Genomic DNA, 23,765 nt, shown 5'->3' on the forward strand with positions numbered 1-23,765 from the left:
TACTGAACTTGTTGACATTACATTCTTGTTATCATTGATTCGTTTTGATTCTGTTTAGGATGATTTGATATCAAAGAATAAGACAGTATAGATCATCCAAAAAAGAAAAGAGGATTTACAATTGACATTCATTTTTTTTTTTAAAAAAAAAGGGGGGGGAGAAAGGATGTGTGTATCAAGCAACCCCTCTCCCCTCAATCAATCTTCAAATTACACTAATGACCTCATCCTTTTCTTTTTCAGTATTTATTTATACGCGTACAAAAAAAGGAGGCAAGATGATGAATGAGAAACCTGTTCTGAGTGCATCAAAAATCATGAGAGTCCGTAACTTTAAAAACAAGTTTTTAAGAGACCGTGTAACTAAATCTAAAAACGGAAACGTAAAACAAAAGACGAATAAAGAAAGCAAAAGAGATGGCTTGGATTAAATTCTTGTTGTCTTTTTTTGCCTGTTTGATTGACCTTGACCGTGTTTAAAGACCCAATCGGTCAGACCTGCTTGTGTTACATGTTAATTGACAGGCATTTTTCTATTTTGTCTTTTTGTGTCAATTCAGGTACAGCAATCAATTTTTCTTTTTTTTTTTTTTCTTTCTTTCTTTCTTTTTTTTTTCTTGATTCCTTTTATAATTACAAAAGTTATTGTCAATCAAGAGGATGTAAAGACTTTGTTTAACAATCAATCACATTAAACTCCAGCAGTCTATCAACATTGTCTTTATTTAGCTTTGGAAACGAGTTTTGATGTGAGATGAATTGAATGTTTTCTAATTCTTTTCTTTTGTTAAAACCAATTGAACAAACATAACCTACTTTTCACTTTACTAATTGTGCTCTATTGAACAGAATACAAGAACAAACAAACAAAAAAAAAAGACGAGCTGACTTTGTACTGTTTCAGTTTAAATGTATTTCTGAATACTCTAAATTTTATTTTACTGTTCATAGACATTCAATCTATAAATGAACAGGATAAAATAACACACAGGCTTCATTGAACAGAATAAAAAAGATGTTAAATGAAATTCTACTTTTCATATGGCTGTCAAGGGAAAATGATTGATCCCAAGTCACTGTAGGCTATATTATCGTACATCAAAAGATCCACTAATTCCTAGTGAACATTGACTGGTCAATTCTATAAACCTATTTTGAACAAAATCACGGATAAACAATAAACCTCTTTCTTTTTTCGGGTGGTGCATTAAATTTTCTGACAATGAAAAAAAAAATTTTTTTATTTTTTTTTTTATTCCAAGACATGCATCCTCATGCTGTAACGTGCGATATCCATCAATATTTGTGCAGCCTAATAAACAATGAATACTGTGATTATCAAGCACATTCAACTTACCTCTATTAATTGGGTCTTTTGTTGTTTTGGCATGGTTGATGTATGATGGTATTCCCATCCGTGTTTTTGTAAACAGTTGAGATGTTTGTAGTTGTAATGACAAAATGTACACTGAAAAGGTCCACCGAGTAATGCACAGGTTTCTGAATGACTGCATTCATCCAATTCATCTTCTTCTTCGTCACATGAAGTGATTGGAGAAGATGTAGCTGAAGCAAATGATGCGAGAGTGGCAGCAGCAGCAGATACAGCTTCAGATTCCTTTTTTTGTTTCTTGCTCGTCTTCTTTTTTTGTTTTAGTTCTAATACTTCATAATGATAGGCTGCCTTCTTTTCTGTGTTATTCTGACGTCTTTTACGTTTATTGGTCGTTGGTTTTTCTATGGGCACAACTGGAAATGGTTTTTGTGAATAATAAGGTGTGTATTGAGTAGTAGTAGTAGTAGTAGTGGTGGTAGTGGTAGTAGTAGAGGGAGGAGGAGGAGGAGGTAGATGATAACCAGGTAGACTTGAAGGAGGAGGTAAGATATAGTCTGATTTATGATCTGTTGATATAATATTATAATAATTATTATTACTATTGTTATTATCAAATAAAACAGAAGGAGGTGGTAATTGTTTTGTCTTTTTCTCGGGATTTGACAGCATTTTAAAGTAATCTAAATAAGGAGAAAAAAAAAAAAAAAAAGAAAAAAAATCGGCGATGAATAAATTTATTTGATTTTTTTTTTTTATGTAAAAGGATTTTATTCAGGTGCCGCAAGGCATACATCATTGTAAGCGTTAAATAAATTATAAGCAGGTTTTTTTTTTTTGTTCGCTTTGTTATCTTGTTTTGTAATCCGTGCAAAGTTTGATCATGGCAACAAAACCTGAGGTAGAGAACTGAGCAGAAATGCATGGATTAGCTGTTTAGTGACTGCCTACTGTTTTCTTTGTGAATCTTGGATTTGTCTAGTGGCTCTTGCTACTACTTCCTGAGTCCAAAATTGATGCTTTTCAAAAATAAACCTCCAGTGAAGTTGCCATAGAGAGAGAGCAGCACAGAAGCTATTATATCTAAGTATGTCACAGAGAGTGAAGGGGCGACTTCAATGCCGGAGGAAGAAGGGAGTTGAATGAGGCTGTAAGTCAACCTGGCAGGATCAACGAAAAAGCGAGAAGAAATTGTTTGCCAAATTCCATGCTTGAAAGGACAAGGCCAGATAAAGTGTTCTTCAGAATCGATACCGCCACAATATACAAAACCAGGGTCTGGAAATCGGTTTGGGATTAATTTAAGTCGTTCCTTATACGGCATTTGTGATGATAAAGTCTCCAGAGTAGCGTGTGGATGTAATGCTGGCAACGTGGATAAGTTGGGGAGTTGAGATTCACGAAACCGTTTTGTGTTCAACGAAGCAATAAGAGTCCCATCTGATCAAAGTGAATCCAGGCTATTGTCAAAATATGTTTCAGTAAGCGCAGGAAGTGGTAGCACTGACGAGATCATGTGGATCGAATTGTGTGGAAGAAGGTGGTTTCTTGTACGACATAGTTGGAGCTGTTCAAATTAATTCTTGTTTTTAAAGCGAAAAAGATCCGAAGGTGTGGGGGATCTACATCGAAACTTACCACATGCCATACCAAATTCATATACATGCTTTACAAGGACTCCAGATCAGTAGGAGGCCTTGAAAGCCTGATTTGGCAGGAGCAGATAAGGACAGACTTGTGTCAGTGGTAGTCCATTGACCATACGAATATCAAAGGCTTGCTAATCAATTTTGTAATCAATCTTATCCATTATTCTGAACAATGAACTGAAACAACCAAATGACTTAATTGTGTTTGAACGCATGTTAGGAAGCAGCAGAGGTAAAATATAAGAAGGTGAAACTGAGAAAAGGCGCAAGCAGTGACAAAGAATATCACAAATGAAGGTATCACAATAAGGTAGATCAGAGGAAGGAAGAAGTAATGGCTGCAATCATCGAAGTTGTAGAACTGCGTGTTGTGTTCCAGGGTCAAGAATGGCAAGTCCGCCTTCCTTGCGTGATCTTTGGCATGTTTGGAAGCTGACGGTAGGAAAGCGTTTGCGTGCGATAAATTGAATTATAGTTGAGCAGATCTTACCAAGGTAGGATCGAGGAAGTAATAAAAAAAGGGGGCTTTCTTCCCACTAAAATTAATTTTGGGGGTCGAGTAGATTTTTTTGTTGCACGTTCAAGCAATTGAAGTCAAGAACTAGTGTTATTGTTAATCTTATTGTTATTGTACATTAATAGTCTTTTACAGTCTTCTGTTAATTGGCTTCTGTTATCACTTCACCATATAGCGAAACTAAGTATAACATACAAATTAGTAACTGTCATTACAAAACAAAATTATACAAACTTATGTTTGGTTTTCACAGTCCCTGAATTTTATTTTCACAAGTGTTTAAATTCGATGGCACGCTCTTTGCAAATAGATTTCTCACTTTTAACTTGCATATGTTGAAAGCAAAGATGAGCGTACGTTTTATCTATGAAAATGGGAAAGATTAAGCTGTAGATAAAAGTGGAAATGTGCATTTCAAGATGGATATGGACATTGAAGCATATCCCATTGACTATATTATCAACTATAATGAACATTTGGACTGTAAATCATATGAAAAAAAAAAAAAACAAAAACAAAAGGAAAACCTCACAATGAAAAACAAATTCTTACGTGAGAAGTCTAATAAAAAAGTGAAAATGAATTTCGTTCATACTGGAAACATGGTGATGCTGTCAAAGAACAACTGTTTTTTTTTTAGTTTACGAAAAAACTATAACTCCAGGGCAAGCAGCCAAAAAACAGCTGGGGGTCAATAGACGTACGGCTTACAACTGGATTAAAAAGGACCAGGAAAATCCATCAGATACCCTAGAACTAAATAACGGAAGAAAGATGGGTCGTCTTTCGATTCTGAATAAAGTGCATAAGAAACACTTTATCAGCTTTTAGGATGACAAACCATCTGCTGTAGTTGACCAAGCCATGGCTAGCCTGACTAGTAAGTTTACTGGTTTAAAATAGGAAAGACAGTCGTTTATAACCTTATGACATGTGAATGCAACTTGGCTTTTAAAAAAGCTCACATGTATTCGATTCAGAGGAACAGCCCTGAAAATATTGAGCAAAGATATACATTTGCTTTAAAGTGGGTAAAGGAAACGGATATGGAATTCATGAGCAATTGTGTTTTCATAGATGAAACCGCTTTCCAAATAAATCTTGAGCGATCTATGGCGTGGTAAAAAAAAAGTACTAGAGTTAAAGTAATTATACCTGAAGCCATTAGAATACGTGGAACCAAGATAATAAATTTTAGAACTAATGATAACATTTCAGTCCATATAAACGACATTAGTTGATTGATAAGATGAAAAATTAAAAATAAACTAGTACTTTATTTGATGATGATAACACCAACAACAATAAAAAGCAGGTACTGTAAAGAGGATTGAAGTGAAATAAAATGATAGTCGTTACAACAATACTAAAAAATATTTTTGAGAAGAGGAGAATCAAAGTCAATTTTTGAAATAGACAAATGATTGTGCAGTAGTTGTTTCAGCAGAATCATTGGTGGTGATGATATAAAGATGTAACCAAGTGGCCAGTTTCTCAAGCCTGTTATTCAGCTTTTGATTTCTCAGAATTGAAACCTCCTGTACTCCATCCACAAAGAGAGCATCAATGTCAATCAAAAAGCTTTTTACTTTCCCAATAGTACCTGATACGCATTCATCCACCAGAGCCTTTTTTTAGTGAAGCTTGATCTCCATTTTTGAGGATAGATGTCCCAATATTAGCAAATATTTTGGACACTGGATTTCTTCCACGATCGAAATCATAGAGAATGTAGATTGAATAGGGATAGCACTGGTGTGACTTGGTGATGGGTCCAGAAGCTCGATATAGATAGTAGATGATCGTGCGTCAAAATTTATGCGTAACTGTCAAAGTGGATACATGATGTTAGTGTTGCTGACTGATGTCGCGTTGATGTTCTTGGTTAGGCTTTTTGTTTTTTCGATAGATTCTTCATCCAAGTAAATACCTGTTGACAAATTAAAGTCAACTCTGAGCAGTTGAAAGTTTGTTGTTGCACCACCCACGCTTGGTCTTGTCGGTTGGTCCAATCGGATAGATGAAGTGATAAGAGCATTGAATATCTGTATGCCAATAACCAGCGTCGGTCCACTTTTGCTATTTAGGGTTGTAGACCACACATCCAAGTATCTAGTCTTGCATGGAGGGAGTAATGAAGTTGGGGTGGCGTTGTGCTTTTTGTTTCCAGATGGTTCTCGGTGTATGTCAACAATTTTCTTCCTGTCGTAATTTTCAATGATGTTGACCACAATAGTTTCATTATTAATTATATTGTTGATAATGGATCCAACCAGTAAATGAGCAGCAAAATATTTCATTTGGGGGTGAAAGGTCCAATCATAGTTGAGTAAATCACAGTATTCAGCTGATAGTTCGACATATTTCCACTTTTGCAATAATTTAACGTAAGGAAACCTTGCCAGCATATTGTGTATGACACGAGGGTTTTCAAAAAAAACAATTGGTACAAATCTTTTCCTCAGAATCCGTATCATAAAAAGTTCGCTTCAAGGGAATAAATTCGACATGAGAGTGTTCATCCCTGCCCGAGTGCCCTTTTAATTCTTTGGCTATAAAATCATTTATAAAAAGTCAACAGAATGAACTTTTTATTTTTGTTGTTGCGTTTGTCTTAAGTTATCCTGTAATTTTTTTATATCGGTGATTGTTGATTGATGAGATTTTAAGTACACGCCGACTAGCTTGATGGTTTGGAATATTAATGTGCTTGCAGAACATGAATAGTAGGTGTCTGTTAGTGCTGATTTTCGACCAGTGGTATGGGCGTTTCAAAATAGACACATCACAAACACTTATTATTGAGATATTTGGTACTTATAATATGAAAACAGTAACAAGTCAATAGCTAACAACTACTATTTATTAAATAAGAAAAAGGAAAGGAACTAATAATTTAGAATGAATCCTGGATTATATCATCTGACTATTAATTGTATAGTCTGACGTAGGCTGGACTGAGATCAATAATAAAGACATCATTAATGACCAAACACGGCAATTATTCATGACATACTGCTATTCATTTTCTATTTTCGCGATGATCAATTACTTCCAAATGCTTTCTCTAAAAGCCTATGCTGATTACAATAATAAACCAACCATATCAGAGCCGTGAACTTTTCGAAATAGAATCAGCAAAAGTTGAAACAGCATTCATAAAATTGAATCGAGTCGTCTATTGACTTTGTTTAGCTATTCGGTCATTTCACGCAATTACGCTTGCACTATCTTTTTTTGGGCGTCCGTCCATGATTATGACAGTATGCCGCGTCTCTTTTTGGAGTAAAATCAATGCTTCATGCTCGGGTAAGCTTGCAAAACAAGACATTCACTGTTGGATGTTTTGAACCAAATAAGTCCTATTCGATCATTTTCATTCATGTTCTTCAGTAAAGCTTAGTATATTTGCTTTCATATTTAATCTAAAAAACAAGTGGAATGAACTCAAAGATTTTTTAAATTGAAAAAAGGATACTTTGATTTTATTTAGAACAATAGGCTTTTTTTAAAAAAAAATATCAAAGCTTCATTTCAAGCTTTTTTAAAGGATATTGGCGCCTAAGCCATTGCCTGATGGGACCCAAAATAAAGAATCTTTCCCAGATGTTGACTGCAACCATATTACAGATTGAATAGGCCCAGAGTTGATATCTAAAATAACGAGGCAGTACATTATGCCCCAGTGGGTTGTTGTAAGGTTCGATATAAAAGTCTGGGCGGGGATAGCCAAGAGAGACTAGCACGTCAGGATTACCGCAGTTGACTCTCATGAGACATCCAAAGGAATTAGGATCTAATGGGCATATGAGAACACATGAAAGCATCCTTCTTTTTGATTTTTACCTGCTAGCTCCCAGTAACTTACGATAGCGATAAAAAGCATCCAAACAAAAATCAAAAAGTAATTACGATACCATCTCCGTCGAAAGATATAGCCATAATTAAATATAAACGCAGAATTAATAAACTGATATAGAGCAGTGAATGTCAAGATGTCTGCTTCAAAACTATCGCCTAGCAGCCACCATTTGGAGCTGTCGATAGCACGCGCATCCCACTCATGACATCGAAAGAAATCATCTTTTGTATAAAGCCACACGAAAGCACCGACCAAGAACCACATATTAATCCAAAGCTGTCCGAGAACCGACAAGAGAACCTCTGGTCCCAAGATGCGGGCCGTCGGACGATGGGCAGACAAGGATCGAGCGGCACCGGCTTGAGTGACAGCAAAAGAACAAAAGACGGTGATGAAGGCATCGATAAAGATAAAGTTCCACTGAGAGAAAGACATGGTATAATAAAACGTACAAAACTTGACGGTCGCCATCGTTTCGCCGTACATGATCAGGTACTTGTAGCTCGCAAACGAGGTCGCCAGAGCCGACCGTCCCTGAATCAAGAGATCCACACAGGCTCCAATGGACCGACGTGGGGTACTAAAGGGCGAGACGACCGAGGCCTCTGCCTCCGACATGGCCATGCCCACATGAGCCGATCGAAGCGCTCCGCAGTCGTTGCCGCCATCACCACACATGGCCGTGATCGCTCTTTCCATCCAGAGCTCGACACATTTCATCTTGTCCACGGGCGTCATGCGCGCAAAGATGCGGGTCCGAAAGAGGTACTCTTGTATGGATCCCCGATCGACCAGCCAGCGAAAGGCAGGTCCGGTCAAGGCCAGTTCGGTTCGCTCGTCCGTCGCGAGCTCGGCATCCACATCCTTGACGATCGATCCTGTCTCGACCTCGGTCCAGACCAGTGTGTCTGCCTCGTTCAGATCACCCAGGATCACCGACGCCTGATCGGGCACGAGTCTGCACTGCTGGCCGATACAGATGCCTGTCAACGCATTGTCTCCGGTGATCATCACCGTCCGCACGTCTCCTTGCTTGAGCTGTGCGATGGCCTCTGTCGTATCGGGTCTTAACTGGTTCTTGAGCAGTAAGAGTCCGATGAGCTGCATGTCTGACTCGAGTCGATCTCTTGTCCACCGGTTCACGACCTCGGCCTCCTCTTCCTCACTTAGAACACCCAGGTCTCGGTGAGCCATCGCGAGTACATAACAACCCTCTCTGGCCTTTTGAGAGCTCAGCACATGAAAATCAGATGGCACTTGGGAGGATAGGGTCGCCAGTGTTTCAAAGGATCCTTTACAGAACAAGTGAACATGGCCGGTGTCGAGGTCCTTGACGACCACCGACATCGAGGCCCGAGCGTGCTGAAATTCATGCTGCTGAATCACTTGGAGTCGAATGCCATCCGCGGACGTGATGTTTTTTTTGGTTGTCAGTTCAGCTTGGGTAGTTTCAAACAGGACGATATCCACCGGGTTGCCTATGTATTGTCCGTCTAGACAAGTCACTGAATGACAAGAGGATAAGCCGATCTTGAGCAGATCCGAAAGAAGGCTGAATTGATCTGTAAAGACCTCAAAGGCATTGTTTTGGACAGGATAAACACCATGGTACTCCAAACCTTCCTTGGTCAACGTGCCCGTCTTGTCAAAACAAAACACCTGAACTTTGCCTGCCATCAGGATCCTTGGTAAATCCACACAGAAAACCGATCTTTGGCGTAATCTTCGAGAAGCGATCGATTGGCCGACGACGAGGATAGCTTAAAAAAGAGGTGAATGTCTGATAGGAAGCAAGACGAACGTGTTTTACCTGGTAATAAAGGATTCATGACCTGAGCTGCACAGATCGTGCCATAAAACCAAGCTGTCATACCCGTCCCGCCTAACCACCACACACCAAATCCAAGCAAGACAAGAGCCCAGATCAGCAGCAGGCAAAAGACAAGTTTCAGCTGCTCGTTGAAGATGAACGAGACCGGTTGAGGAAACAGGATCCTTTGGACAAGTTGACCCTTTTCGGTATCGGTCCGTGTTTTCAAAACCAGCGCTGAAGCAGGCTGGCCAGAGATGGGATCCAATGCTTGCTTGACTGTGGTGCCTGCGAATAAACTATGGGTCTTGCCAGACAAAGATTGAGCGTCAAAGAGGCCGTCGGCATCCGCTCGAAGAGGGAATTTTCGAATCGGTAAAGGCTCGCCTTTGGAGAGATTCAGATGAGTGCACGAATCAAGCAAATTGACCTTACCTGTCAAGGAACTTTCGTCTACCACAATGTCACCTTTCAAAATGACAGCATCCACAGGCACAGTAAGGCCAGGTACGATCTGGAGGACATCTCCTGGCACAAGGTCAGCCGTAGATATCGTTTCCCACTGCCCGTCTCTCAACACCTGACAACGATCCACATGCTCTGCCATCTTTTTCACTCTCTTTTCAGACTTCAGACGCACAATCACCTTGATAACAGCCGCAAGCAAAATGACGCCTGTATCGGATAAACCGATTTGCCAATAAGCCAAATAAAAGTAACACCATAAGATCATGAGTTGATAGATATAAAAGAAGCCAGTCAATCTATACAGAACAGCATCAGCACATGTACCGTGACCCTTCAGACCCCTTACTCTTGCCAACATGCTTCCAAAAAGCTAGGCACGCGCACCTCAATAAAGTTCGGTCCAATCAGCTCCAGACGTCGCCGTGCGGTCATACTGTCCAGCCCTTGATCCATTCGTACCAAATCAACCTGACGCTTGCTCATGTCCACCACGGCCGGTATAAATCGACGCAGGGCAAAGTCCAGCGTGTATCGTGTGGACTGAAACTCAAAGTACCGGTGGCCCTGACTGTCGACCTGGACGGGCACGGTTTTCATCAGGGTGTCAAGCCCCAAGAGCTGTCTGACAACGTGCTCGAGGACAGCCAGGGGTCGTCTGTGGTCACTGGTCTGGCCATGAAGGATCCGGATCACCTTGCGCTGCTTTTGAACCTGAACATGACTGCAACGATCGAGATCGGTCAAGATCCTAAAGTGATCTCTGATTTTAGACCGCAGGAGGTTGATTGCCAGGTACCAGCTCGTAGAAAGGAACCAGGCTAGACAGAATGCCTTGCTTGACAGATCATAGGAATCATAAAATAACCCAAAAGGTGTGCCGGTGACCTGTGATGAAAACGATCGGTTGAGCTGACGGTCAAAAGGACACGTTGACTTACATATCCATAATAATCAAGTGAGAGCACAAGCAGGACAATGATCCAAAACACAGACAGAGCTGACATGTAGCTCATCATGATCCATCCGACCCAATCGTCCTTGAATCCCTTTTGAATCAGTTCCTCGCTTTCATCTTTGGCTTCTTGCGTCTCGGATGGATCGTTCATCTTTTCACGGATGACTTCGTTTGCCACAGTAACATGATGGACCGAGATTGCTGGGTCCATCAGAGACCTGCGAAAACTCTAGGCATACGATCAGCAGCCTGAATTCTCTCTCCCTTTTTTTTTTTTTTTTTATTCAGCCTTACTTTCTCTCTGGCATTTTTATACAGTATCCACAGTAGCCACAGAAAAAGAAAGCCGAGATGAACAGACAGGTAGGTAATGACCAAGGGAGCTTAAAGAGATGGGTGTCAGCCCTAATTTCAAAAAATGAGAGTGTGTACCTTGTGTAGGAAAGTTCATTCCGACCGGAGCACTGCACACATTCCAGATGATTTCATTTTGTGCTTGATGGGTCGTACCAGCCCAGGTAGCTGAGAGTGTGTGATTCATGTTCAGCGTGCGAGAACATGCCTCGTACGTTTGGGCGGTTGCGTTCTCTGGATGGTAATCAGGAATGTCTGTCTTGATGATCAGCATACGATTGCATGCTTTTAAGCTATTCAAAGATGGGTTAGACGGGCAAGAGCAAGGATTACGTGAGGGTGAACAGAGAGCGGCGCAGATTCCGTCCGGACAGAGTGATTGTCCAGGCAGACAAGAATTGGGACCGATGGATTCAGGACAGAGCCACTGATCACTGACGCATAAAACAGGACATGCTACGTTATGTTGTGTGACAGCTGGACAAAGGGTTCCATTGTAATAATGATCATTTACTATTGTCCCCCCACAAAAAAAAAAAAAAAAAAAAAAAAAAAGTTGAATAAACCGGAGAAATTGATGATGAGGAAAATTAACCTTTGTTGAATTTCGGAATGGCTTGTACCGATTGTAATTGGTGATATAATAGAATTAAAATCAAATATACTTTCATGATAAAAGGCATAAAAAAAGAAAGAAGAAGAGAGGGAAAAAAAATTCAAAAATGTGCTCATATTTGATGTGGAACGTAGATTTATTTTTTTTGTACAGAATAAAATCTCTCTGACATTCGGCATCAATTGCAGTACAATCTGCTATTTTTTTTTTTTTCTTTAAAAATGATACATCCAAGGACTCTGTGTGTTCAAGTTTGCTCTTTTGCTGCAAATGAGATTGTCTATCGGACAATTTTATGAATTTTATGGAACCACAGTGATGTCAAATGGTCATTTCGATAAGATTTATTTCACTGAGGCTGGCTCATGTAGCAAAAGAATAAATAGACTTGCGATGCAAATACAAAAAAAGAATTTACGATCTTGTGTTTGTACCAAGCATTTTATTACATAATCTCGCATGATATCGCGGTGTTGTTTAGTGTTTTCTAGCATTTGTTTCAGGAGGGGAACATACTCAAATCAGCACATCTCTTCTCAGGTAACATATTGCCTTTATAAATGCACTGAATAATTACTATCGTCAACCGTAATGTTTACCGCCGTACAGTTACAAGATGCATTGATGCATAGGTTATTTTGTTTGATAAAAATAGTTTTATCCAAAGTGTGTATGTTTTTGAATGAATGTAATTATTGAACTGCTTTAGATTTTGAATTGATAAAATTGTATTCAAAAAAAAGTGCGTTCACTGCTAGATTGGCTTAATCTAATTTCTTTTTTTTAATCCTAAAAAACATCATTTCAATCTACTCAAACAGTATATTTTCTAGAGTGAAAACATTGATTTATTGTCAACGAGAGAGAGAGAAAGGATCTTGAGGTGGTCAAGATGTGTTTATCAGCACTGCAAAGACAATATCTAGTGAATTATGTTAGTCTGCATCACTAAAACAAATAGCTTTCATTGTCGGTTAAAAAAATAATAAAAAAATAAAAAACACATGCACACACAGTGAATTCACAAATAATAAAAAATGAAAGCAAGTGACATAAGCCACAGCGATTGTTTCAATAGTAAATTCGTTACAGTAATAACGATGATATCACATACACAAGGACAAAAATGTATCTCAGACAAGGGAAAGGTTTCAAAAAAACACAAAAGCAAGTATTTCATTGAGTGTGTTTTACATTTATTTATGGCTGTAATTAAATGAAAACATATTCAATTACCTGTCATCTTTTGTTGGCTGCATTTCTTTTCTTTTTTTTTTTTTTCTTTTTTATTTATTTCTTTTTACATAAAGTAAGTTACCTATTCCGCATATTGAACCGTGTACGACCATGCGTTTAACGTTATGGTATCGGATACGAATTATTAAAATGGAGAAAAATAGCAAATCTTTTTATCTCTTTTTCTTTTATTATTTTATTATTAAACTAACCCTCCCCCCCCTTTTTTTTTCTATTGTTCTCTTGTTTGATCCGTATTTTCTCTCTTCTTCTTTTTTTTTTTTTTTTTTTTTTTCTTTCTTTCTTTTAAAAAAGAAAAATGAATTGGATTTTATAATAAAAAGAAAGAGAAAGAGAATATGAATTGTTTCATTAAAGATTTGCTATTTTTTTTAATTCTTTTTTTCCTTTTCGTTACTCTTTTCCCGTAGTTATTTTTTTTTAGAAAAAAGCTAATCTTTTTTTTTTTCTATTTTGACAGATCGAAAATCACACAAAAAAAAAAGTTTTTCTTTTCTTCTTCTCTTTCATTTTTTAATTATTCATGACACAAAGTAAACAAAATAATAAAGACAATGACAGAATTTTAACTTTATTTTTTAATAGATTTTGGAAATGAAAGATATCAAGAATGGTTACCACACAGTCAACCTACGAGTCTATATCAAGCACCACATATCATTGATTTTAATCCAAAACAAGGACAATCGGGTGATGTATTCATGATTCATACAACATTAAATAATTTTAATAGTGCTTTAATCAGAATAACATTTGGTTCTTGCATTCTTCCTACTCATTTCACAATAAATCATCAAACCATCTCATTTCACTCTCATATTCCAATTCAAAGCTCTACAAGTACAGAAAGAGTACCTATTTATCTCATCATCATACGTGAAGGAACTGAAGATGATATCGATGTCATGGACAGTTGGTTTGCTGGTTATTTTACTTACAAGAATAAAAGAATAAATTTAAATGATGATCTTGACAACAATATGAAAAGGACCAGAATTGCAGGTATTTTAGTAAAATTGAATTTTCTATTTCAGTCATCTTATTGTTTCTATTACAATTAGATCAACGCCATTCAACTTATTTACCACATTATTATTATCCTCATTTACCTCTTATTGGATTATCACACAGAGAAATCGATTCATTACAAAATTACCCAAATTATAGACCACCCGATTCATTCACTTCTAATCATCCTCAACACAATCTCACAGTGCCTTTATTACCCAATAACTTTCGTTCTAGCATCATGCCCGCTCACCCATTGTATCCACTTCAACCTATTCAACCTCAGTTTTCTGAACCAATCCCAATCACATCCGGTATCGATCCACCCCCTGATCTATCCCTTGATCCATTCGCCAACGTTCTCAGTCATGCCACACTCACGATCCAAGGTGACCTGACAGAGATGACGACTGACTGGACAGAACAAGAAAAGAAGGATCAGAGAAGACTTGTTCAATTCTGGCGAAAGCAAAAAGGCACAAATTCTGTCACTGCTCAATTCAACATTTATCGACCCAAACATCCTCGAGATCCTCCAGACTTTATCACCTCTTGTATCTATTGGGAATCACGGCAGGATTACTATATTACCTCTGTGGATTATGTAGGTCTCTTGCAATTCGTGATCGGTGTTGTCTTTACGACTGAAGAAAGAAATCGTGTACGACGTAACCTTGAAGGACTTGTGCCTGAAACAATCTCAAAACATAAACAAGATACTGCAGAATTTTATAAGCAAATCATGAGTTATCCAAAACCAAAGCCTAGAAATATCGAAAAGAATCTTAAAGTGTTCAAATGGAGTAAGATAAGTGAAGGACTTGATAAGATTGTGAGTAGATTTACGGCAAGTTATAGTACAACAATGAGTATCATTACAGATGACAATCATAATAATTTAAATGAATAAGTCATTTTCATTCATAAATTATACTACATATCATAGCAACACCCTCTCTCTCTCTCTCTCTCTCTCTCTTCCTTCCATTAGATTTTATCTCTTTCTTTTTTATAATATTTAATATCTAATCATTATTAAAAACACGTTCAAATATCAACTTGTATTCTCTTTTAATCCTTTTTTTTATAAAATTCATTCTCTACACCTACATTCATATCAAAATAGCACTTTACCCTTTTCAAACTATATTTCCTAACCTCCTTTCTTGAATTGTAATAAATCATATGTCTTGCATTAATAGCATTAAACCTTAAACTTTCTCCCCATCCTGTCTTTAAATGTCTTCTCAATCTCTTGTTGGGATGAATGACAAGGTCAAAATAAGGAATGCCTTTGAATTTGTATAGCAAGAAATATACATGCACGACTTCAGTTAAACTTTCAAAGCAAGATTCTGATCTGATAAGAACTGGATTGGATGAATCATGTAGAAGAGGACGAAGGCTGGCTAAAACTCTTTAAATCCATTTTTCACAGCAAACACGCACTGTGCACATTCCAAAGGGTTCGATAGGTTACACACATCTAAAGACCAGGTCTCTTTACACAATTTATCGCTTTAAACATGCCCTTCGCCCCCCTCAGGGCATCGTATTCAATCCTAAACATCACAGTTCATGGTACATCTGAATGTTGGCCACAGAGAATGCATGAAGCCTTGGTTGGCTATTGAGGGTTGTATTCTTTGCTTATTTAAAATTCAGTCTAGTTTCCTATTGTAACCTAACAATTTCTTAACATGTCCCCGATCATCGAAAATATGATTTTCCACGGCTTTTGTTAATTCAACTAGACTCCAAGCAACCCCTCTTTACGATTTCACAACGAATGTGGTTGGTGTCAGAAATTGGTGTCAGCATAACTTTGTTGTGGTTCATAGTTTGAGTATTTTAGTAGATTATATCTTTGGGTAAGTGTCATTTATATTCTTTGCATGACATTCATTTATTTAATTTTATTATTTCTCATTAATTATTGACACCTTATCCATGATTATGCGACTTGGTATAAATTTACATACTATTGCAGAATCTAAAGGATTTTGATAGAAACAAGATGAATAACTTTTGTATTTTTACAATACATCCCGTCATACATCGCCTTATTAAAGAAAAAAAAAAAGGGAAGGTGTAAATGTGTTTACTTCCTCATCATATCCTTCTGATTGTAAACAAATTTAGTTACTTTCACTTCAAGCTTTGGCCCAATTTGTATTACATACTTACCAAAAGAGGTATTAAACTTCTCTTGTATGTAAATAAAAGCATTATGTGCATTCAAGTTACACTGCCGATGTCTGACATTCTTTATTAGCAATGCTTATTATGAAAAAGAGCATTCTACTTTCTAAATTTGATATTTTTTATTAGTCAAAGTATAAATTAATTATGTAGAATGCCCTTTATCTGATAGCAAAAAAAAAAAATCATTTAATAATGTTTATAAGAAAAAAAAATAAAAAAAATTAAAACTCATATGAACTCTTCAGTTTGTTAAACTGACAACGAAATGCGCAATGTATTACTTAGCTCGGATTCGGCTACATAAAAAAAACCTAAAATTTCAACTTAATAAACCAGGCTTTTGTTTTGTTTTGCCCTTTTTTTTTCTTGCAATTTTTATAGAATGGAGGAATCAGACAAACCAAAAAGAAATAAGCCTTGTGTGTTTTTATTATTTGCTGCTTTTGTAATCCTGAATTTTAACGCTTATTTGGTTTAGGCGAGAATTGTAGAAAACATCGACGAAAATGCAATTCAGACAACACTAATTCCAAATGTGAGCGGTGTCAGAGAATAAATGTAGAATGCGTATTTAAATTCACAGAGAAACCACCCAAACTAAAACAAAATGTCTCGACCGCAAAGCAAAATGAATTATTGAACGTAATAGGAGCTTTAGAACAGCAAACAGAGGAGTTACGCTTACAACTTTTACAACTAAAGAAAGGATTCCACTGTTCGGTCTGCGAATGGCCCGACTGCAAACACAAATCATGGCGCTTGACGATATCTAGAGGTCAAAAAGGGATTCAGGTAGAAACAACAGTCAAATCCCTATCCGATCTGGAAACGTTTGTCAACGAAGGCTTGTCCTTTTTCCATGCAGCAGGAACGCCGATTCCAACTATTTCAGACAGAGGTGGAAGACGAATGATGGACGTAACTTATCCATTCATGAATATCGAACGTGTATTCAAAACACTCTTTCGCTCAATGGGTCGAGAGCGAGCCGGTTCTCCTCTTATACCCACCAACCATTTTTATCAGCAATTTCATTATTTCAAACTTAAAATGATTCAAAATTATTTTTCCTGTTTTGGCTATCTCCTGCCTATGCTTCCAATACCAATCTATCTACCAAAACTTTGTGGCGAGCTGGATTCGCTTTTAGCCAACGCGGTTGCCTTCATGACAGCCTATTCACCTTGTAATCATGCTGACCTCTCTGGTTTTTCATACACTCGAGCACAGCTAGCGGATGCTTGCCGAAGAGCTGCAAGGAAAAAGCTTCAAGATGATCTGTTTGAAGATGAGGAACCGACACCGGAGAGATGCTGTGCCTTACACTTGATTGCACTGGGCAACTTGTTTGCCTTTAAGGGAAAAGAAGCACGAACCAGCTCGAGTCTCTGCTGGCAAATGATCAATCAGGTGAAACCGATAAAACCAAAGTGTCACGAAGATGAGGTGCAAGAGCAAATACGGACCCGTGTGTTTTATATCGCACGCTACACCGAATTCATGTTCTTAAAGAACCAGGACACTCCCACAGGTTACGCTCATACCATCGCTCATATCTTCCTCTTTCCACAGCCTCTCCCATGCGAACTGGCAGACCAACACATTCGGGAATCCATCAGCTGCTTTCTGTTCTTGATCCGAATCATGTCCATCTCCCGCTACGGAGCCGATGATGAATCAGTTCTTCTTGGTTTCTTTGGTGGCATGCTCGATAACATCTCATCCGCATCGATTCAAAAGCTCGAGGAAGTTCTCTTGCAATTTTGGGAAATGCTACCACCCGGGCTGCGGATTGGAAAGGGTCCGTTTGAATACATGGACCCCAAGGTCGTCCGTCAATGTACCCTTCGTCCTTTTGCCCTGCGAGCTAATTTGGTGTACTATGTCTACTGGCTTAATCTGCAGTCCAAAGTGATGCAGTCACCTCAAAAGGTACGTCTGTCTGCCCATATGCACCGCATGGATGGTGAGCGGGCCCTGATGATCACTTCAATATGTGCAGATGCAGCGACCAAGTTATATGCCCTGTTGGAGGACGTCGCGCCTTGTATGTTTGACATGCAGTGGCTATCAACCACCCTGGATGTCTTGCACCTGTTATCTCAATCTTCTGACAACCTCATTCGAGAAACAGCAAGGGCCAACACCATTGTACTTTCAAAAGTTATTCAGAATCAACTTCAATTTGGAATATATCATAAAAATTCTAGTATGCTCATCAAAACTCACACTTCTTCTTCAGATCAATATGGCAGTAATTTACGTTGCTGTAGTACCAGTTCGTGTAGCAACTATAGTGTCGGAAGCAGTAGCAGTAGTATCAATAGTCATGCTACAGATGGCAGTTGTGAAAGTACGTTTACTGAAGATACCAATTATAATATCAATATTCATTCTAATTCAGCCTATACTGCGCCGTATTATACGCATCTGAAAGATTTATTAGAAACATATTTAATTGACAACAGAATCATTAAAAAACTGTAAATACAGACATACCTTGTAAAATAAAAACAATCATATTTTCTCTATGAAATCAATTCGATGAAAAAATGGTACGAAGCCGAAGGCAGTCCTATATGGAAATTGATATGAATTAAGGAAATTGAGCTTTGAAACTCGTGAAATTCTTCAATTCTGAGTATGAAAACGCAATTGGACTGGTTTTACAGTCGAGGCAAAAATAGACTATGTTTTTTTGATCCAGATGCAATTTGGCACACTTTACACTCCCCAAGATCACATTTGATCATGAATTTGTATATGCTATGGCATCCAATTTTATAATATACTATCCAAAATTTCGTTGCTGCTAACCTTTATTCAGACTAATTTCTTTAAATATCTCACATTACAATTGACTGTAAGCATAGAAAACACATGTCAGTGTTCAAATGGAAAAATATAGTCAAGTCAAAACTGATGATAAAATATGTATCCATCCTTTTTTACCAAAAGAATGTATTGGATCTTAGGTTCAGGGGGAAAGTGAATGAGTGGGATAATGGCCTGTGATTTAGTAAAAGAAAAAGAGCGTGTACTATGTTTATTTGTGAAGCAAAAAGGTTTCGTTCTGCGACTCTTGTATTCAAGTGGCTTTAAAAAAAACCCCTCATCATACAAGTCATAAATGTCCGAGATAGAAAGTTAGTTTATTCTCGTACTTGTGAAACTTTCAAGATATTCCTAAGGGGTCAGTGATCTTACTTTCTCTTTATGCTTATGCTCTTACTTTATAACCTGTTGTATATTTTTTAAAATCATCATTTTAACATATGTGCAATATTTCTTTTTCCAAAATCTTCTTGTTCCAATGAAAGACCCTCTTCGTTCCATAAATGGATCAGCTGCGACTACTTTAGGGCATACAAAGGAACGCTTATCTTCGATAGATTTTTTTATGTCTTTAATATTCAGCTGTCATTCGGGAAATATCGCATTTTTTTAAAGATTTAAAAGGGAATTGATCACAGTTGACGTTTAAAGTGAATAGAGATAAAAAGAAGAAATGATTTTTGTTTGCAGGTTTTTTAAACGTCAGTTTGTTTTACCATAATTTAATCCTCTTCGAAACTTACAGATAGTTGAACCTCATTTCTATAAATTTATCTTTATTCAATTTCATTACAAAATGTTTTTAAAAATATTGAGAAACAAAAAGTAATGTAGAGAAGAAGCAGTTATTATTTTTGCTTCATTTCAACGGAAGCACACTGATATCATACGTGATATTGTGTGTAATAATAAAATAATGATGAACTCTTCCAAAGATGGTCCAGTCCAAATATGAAGTGAGGATATACAGCCATTTATTCAATGGACATATGTTGCACAAAGTAGTGAATTGTGCTCAAGTTATACATTTTTACAGAGCAAACAAATTAAAAAACTTACTAGACATAAACAGGAACTGGATCACATAAAGCTTGATGGTTAATAAACCAGGACCATTTAAATATTCCCACTGCTCCTTAAAGAATATGTTACTACCCGTATATGCTTTGAATTAGTTTCTCCAGGCTGATCTATATGCGATATGATCTTGGTCACTCCTGATGAGAAGATTACATGCTAAAAGATGACAATCCTAATAAGCTATGATCACGTAATATGAGCTTGAGGCGTAAACTAAGGTAAGCACAAGATAAATCACATGATTAATTTAAACATTGAAATAGACTTTTTAACTGCTATAACTCATATGTTTGTTAAATGGTCATTTGAATTGGATCTCTTATATGTAATTTCAGTACAAGGGTTCTTAAATAGAAGGATTTAGATTTGTGCTCTTAAAAATACTCAATTATATAAATAGTACAAATGAGGATCGTAAGATTTAAATCATAAGCTTTGCACATGAACTAAACACTGGATACCTTGACTTTTGAATCTCCTTTTGATTTTTGTGCAGTCGGTACGATGACTTTTGTCGGCTTACGAAATATAAAAATCTGTTAATGAAAAACAAATGTCGGTTAGTGAAATATTTTTGTCCGTTCATGCTGAAGTAATCGTCGTTTTGAGTTAAAAATGTCGATTTAGGCCAACTCAGATTGTCGAGAACAATAACCTTACTTGTCACCACAGGTTCCTGAAGCAGTTACCACCTTTATGAATCTTATCACTTTTATTTCAGAGTTACACTATAGCAAACAACTTTTTACGAATATGGACAGGGAAATATTTTCAACGAACATAGGGATCGAGTTTATGATCCAATGGAAGACGTCTTAATGCATATTACAGGTTCTAACATTGCTATTGAAGCGATAACAAGGTTGAAGATTTATTTAGTTTTTAAGCCTTCTAAATGAATTGTTGTAGAAAAGAAAACTAAACAGACAAAAACTGAGAACTTGAAGTCAGAATCGATAATATACAACAATTACACCGACAAACAAAGAAAAAAGTCTATAAATCGAATGATTCAAAATTCTAAGGAAAAAGATAGTATAACTAAGTTCGTAAAAGAGCATTTAGTCATCCCTCATACTGCTGAAAGATGATGAAAAAGTTATAAAAAGACTGGAGAGGTACCTTGCGAAAAATCTAAGAAGAACAGTGGTCTTTCAAAGCCTACTACTGCTGAGCACAAAAAGTATATAAAGCATTTGATTGATAAAAATCTTCATCTCTTCTTAGTCACCACTTGAAGAACACCATACTGATAACTGTAAAAAAAACCTGCTTTTAAAACTGAAGTGAGGAAATCCGACGACAACTTGCAGACAAAATTATAGTGGTTTATGAAGTGAAGGACTTACTATTAGTGTTATTATTTTTGTAGAATATGGTCAAAGACGAAATAGAAGTTACAACTGGATCGCCTTTGGTTTCAACATTGAATGATGATTCAAATTTAATGGATCAGACGAAGTAAGTATTGTTATTAAATACACATTTATTTTGAAGTACTAATGAGTTTTTTATATTCAGGACAATGTTTTTTTTTTTTTTTTTTTCTACAATGAGACTAGATAACCTTTTAACAATGATATACCGACAATGAAAAAAGATTTCAAGAAAAGGAGCTAAACTCGAAAAATGCAGCGATATCCGTCTATAAGACCATATGTATTATGGTATATTGGATTTTATCAACAAGGCCGATGAAAGCATTATGAAAATCCTCCTAAAAGATGTTTTTTTTTCCAAATGGAGCGACAGCATAAAAGAGAATCTGAATAGTATCAACGACAGCACCTAATTTGCACCGAACAACACTTAAGAGTAAAGTCTCTGACAAAATTCCTGGATACAAGGTTGTTAAATTCCAATATACGTCATCGGAATTTCATTTTCAATATCCCATTAATCAAGTAATTGCTAATAAGAAATAAAGGATAAAGCTACATAAAAAAAGCTTAAAAGACACAAAAGTATGCCTGTAAAACAGGTTTTTATTTTAATAGCGGATATGGTAGCCGTGTGCTCTTAGAATAAACTAGCGTCTTTTTGGCATACTGCCGACTAATTCTCTTAAAGTTTCAGTAAGTAAAAGGACCCATTCTTCGTTCAACACATGGATCAGATTATCACATGTGCTAAGCTCACCTCCCATGCCCACCAATTGTAGTTTCAAATCGCTTCAAATATTCTCAATTGAATTGAGTTCAGGACTTTGTGGAGGCCACATATAAAAGCCATCAATACCAGTAGTCCGCTTCCACCCTTGTATCTAGGACCCATATGACAAAGAGCGTCATCCTCTTGAAAGACGTAACTGTTAGGCGTGTTTTTTTTTGAATTTAAGGATGGATAGGCTAGTTCAAGATGTTGACATACCCGTCTTGATTCAATGTGCCATTCACGACAGCAAGGAAACTGACTCTCCCAGCAGTAAAACGCTCCTAAACCATTACAGAATGAACTACATATTTGGTTGTGAAGCTTATATATTGCAAAAGCAACCTTTCTCCCTTTATTCGAAGGACTCTTCTAAGCTCATCATTGCTAAAAAGGCAGAAGCGAGATTCATCTAACCAGACTACCTTATTCCAGTCCTTTCATGGTCCAAAACATGAGCTTTTTGACCCATACTCTTCTGTTATGAAAATAGCCGACCTCAAAAGATAGTTTTATCAATGCTTGATAAGAATGAAAGCATACCTGATGCGCTGCTTTTCAATAAGTTCCAAAAGCAACCTTCTTCACAGTGTCACAAAATAATGCCCAATGCACTGCCATTTGGAATATCAGTTGTCGGCGCAAAAAGATTTTCAGGTACACTAAATCTCTTTTAGTAAGCGCCTTTGGCCTCTCTGAATGATTTTGGATGGTGATGCTGCCTTTCTTGACCTTTCTGGATGAGCGTATCAACCGTTGATCTGGAAAGGCCCAAATTATCTGCGATCTCCTGAAGTGTATGTTTGGCCCGTAGTAAGGCGATAATGAAAGCTCCGTATTCATCTGAAATTTGTTCCCTGGGTTTTATGACTGTACTAATATTTATCAAGTTCATCTTAATGGAAATAGTTAAAGAAAAGAGTAGACAAAAATACAATTATTCATGTGGCTCATCTCATGCTATGCTGTTTCATACTCCGTTGCATTCAGACTTTTTATCAAGGGATGCATTTCATTGTATCTTTTTTTTTTCAATACCATACAAACTATACAAGACATGTCACTTAATCAGACGCTCAATAACGATAATAGAAAAGGTGGACCTTAAAACGATTAAAATAATAATAGATCATCCATAGCCAAAAAGAACACAATACAAAAGATTTAATCATTACAGCAGCAACAAAAAAAAAAAAAAAAAAAAAAAAAAAAAAAAAACGGTCCGAACCGAAAGCAAACAAATAGGAACAATGAAAAGCCCAGATAAAGCCAATCGTTTTATGGTCCTATCGATCACCCATTTGAAAGACGCATGTTTACGTATCACAAAATGCCTTTTCTTTGTCTGTGCTTTTGTACTGCCATCTTGCAACCATCTGGTAAGATTACGTGAACATTTTCCTCTTTTGTGCTTTTTTCCATACCCTTCCCGTAATTACTATTCACTTCAAATGTTAATCACCCAGAGAACATTTGGTTTAAGATTATGTAACTGAAAAAAAAGGATTACTCAGATACACAGAAATCAAGCTATTAGTATGTTCAAAGAGGATTTTGTATCCTATACATCTTGTTTATTTAATCAAAAGGGGCTCATATTATATATCGTGCTATTTTTGCTTATATCTTTATCTCTAGCCTAAAAAATTGATACTATATGCTCAA

At 37.0% G+C, this 23,765-nt stretch overlaps 7 protein-coding genes across 7 annotated transcripts; 3 read left to right on the forward strand and 4 right to left on the reverse strand.

Annotated features, from left to right (window-relative positions):
* Positions 1-1,252: 1,252 nt before the first annotated feature.
* On the reverse strand, positions 1,253-2,005 carry RO3G_00441 (uncharacterized protein; the record flags this gene model as incomplete). Its single annotated transcript, XM_067655032.1, has 2 exons — positions 1,253-1,312; positions 1,358-2,005. The coding sequence occupies 2 exons, from the start codon at positions 2,003-2,005 to the stop codon at positions 1,253-1,255; spliced, it is 708 nt and encodes a 235-aa protein (XP_067511133.1).
* Positions 2,006-4,363: 2,358 nt separating this feature from the next.
* Positions 4,364-4,623, forward strand: RO3G_00442 (uncharacterized protein; the record flags this gene model as incomplete). Its single annotated transcript, XM_067655033.1, has 2 exons — positions 4,364-4,379; positions 4,460-4,623. 2 exons carry the CDS (start codon positions 4,364-4,366, stop codon positions 4,621-4,623), a joined length of 180 nt encoding a protein of 59 aa, XP_067511134.1.
* A 510-nt stretch (positions 4,624-5,133) lies between these two features.
* On the reverse strand, positions 5,134-5,907 carry RO3G_00443 (uncharacterized protein; the record flags this gene model as incomplete). Its single annotated transcript, XM_067655034.1, has 2 exons — positions 5,134-5,280; positions 5,362-5,907. 2 exons carry the CDS (start codon positions 5,905-5,907, stop codon positions 5,134-5,136), a joined length of 693 nt encoding a protein of 230 aa, XP_067511135.1.
* Positions 5,908-7,020: 1,113 nt separating this feature from the next.
* On the reverse strand, positions 7,021-9,997 carry RO3G_00444 (uncharacterized protein; the record flags this gene model as incomplete). Its single annotated transcript, XM_067655035.1, has 3 exons — positions 7,021-7,295; positions 7,346-9,121; positions 9,172-9,997. 3 exons carry the CDS (start codon positions 9,995-9,997, stop codon positions 7,021-7,023), a joined length of 2,877 nt encoding a protein of 958 aa, XP_067511136.1.
* A 460-nt stretch (positions 9,998-10,457) lies between these two features.
* Positions 10,458-10,805, reverse strand: RO3G_00445 (uncharacterized protein; the record flags this gene model as incomplete). The annotated part of the gene is made up of 1 exon (XM_067655036.1): positions 10,458-10,805. One exon carries the CDS (start codon positions 10,803-10,805, stop codon positions 10,458-10,460), a length of 348 nt encoding a protein of 115 aa, XP_067511137.1.
* Positions 10,806-13,344: 2,539 nt separating this feature from the next.
* Positions 13,345-14,739, forward strand: RO3G_00446 (uncharacterized protein; the record flags this gene model as incomplete). Its single annotated transcript, XM_067655037.1, has 3 exons — positions 13,345-13,354; positions 13,407-13,823; positions 13,883-14,739. The coding sequence occupies 3 exons, from the start codon at positions 13,345-13,347 to the stop codon at positions 14,737-14,739; spliced, it is 1,284 nt and encodes a 427-aa protein (XP_067511138.1).
* A 2,267-nt stretch (positions 14,740-17,006) lies between these two features.
* Positions 17,007-18,521, forward strand: RO3G_00447 (uncharacterized protein; the record flags this gene model as incomplete). Its single annotated transcript, XM_067655038.1, has 2 exons — positions 17,007-17,966; positions 18,099-18,521. The coding sequence occupies 2 exons, from the start codon at positions 17,007-17,009 to the stop codon at positions 18,519-18,521; spliced, it is 1,383 nt and encodes a 460-aa protein (XP_067511139.1).
* Between the last annotated feature and the right edge of the window lie 5,244 nt (positions 18,522-23,765).

This window comes from Rhizopus delemar, genomic scaffold (assembly GCF_000149305.1).
Source record: "Rhizopus delemar RA 99-880 supercont3.1 genomic scaffold, whole genome shotgun sequence".
NCBI classification, from domain to species: domain Eukaryota; kingdom Fungi; phylum Mucoromycota; class Mucoromycetes; order Mucorales; family Rhizopodaceae; genus Rhizopus; species Rhizopus delemar.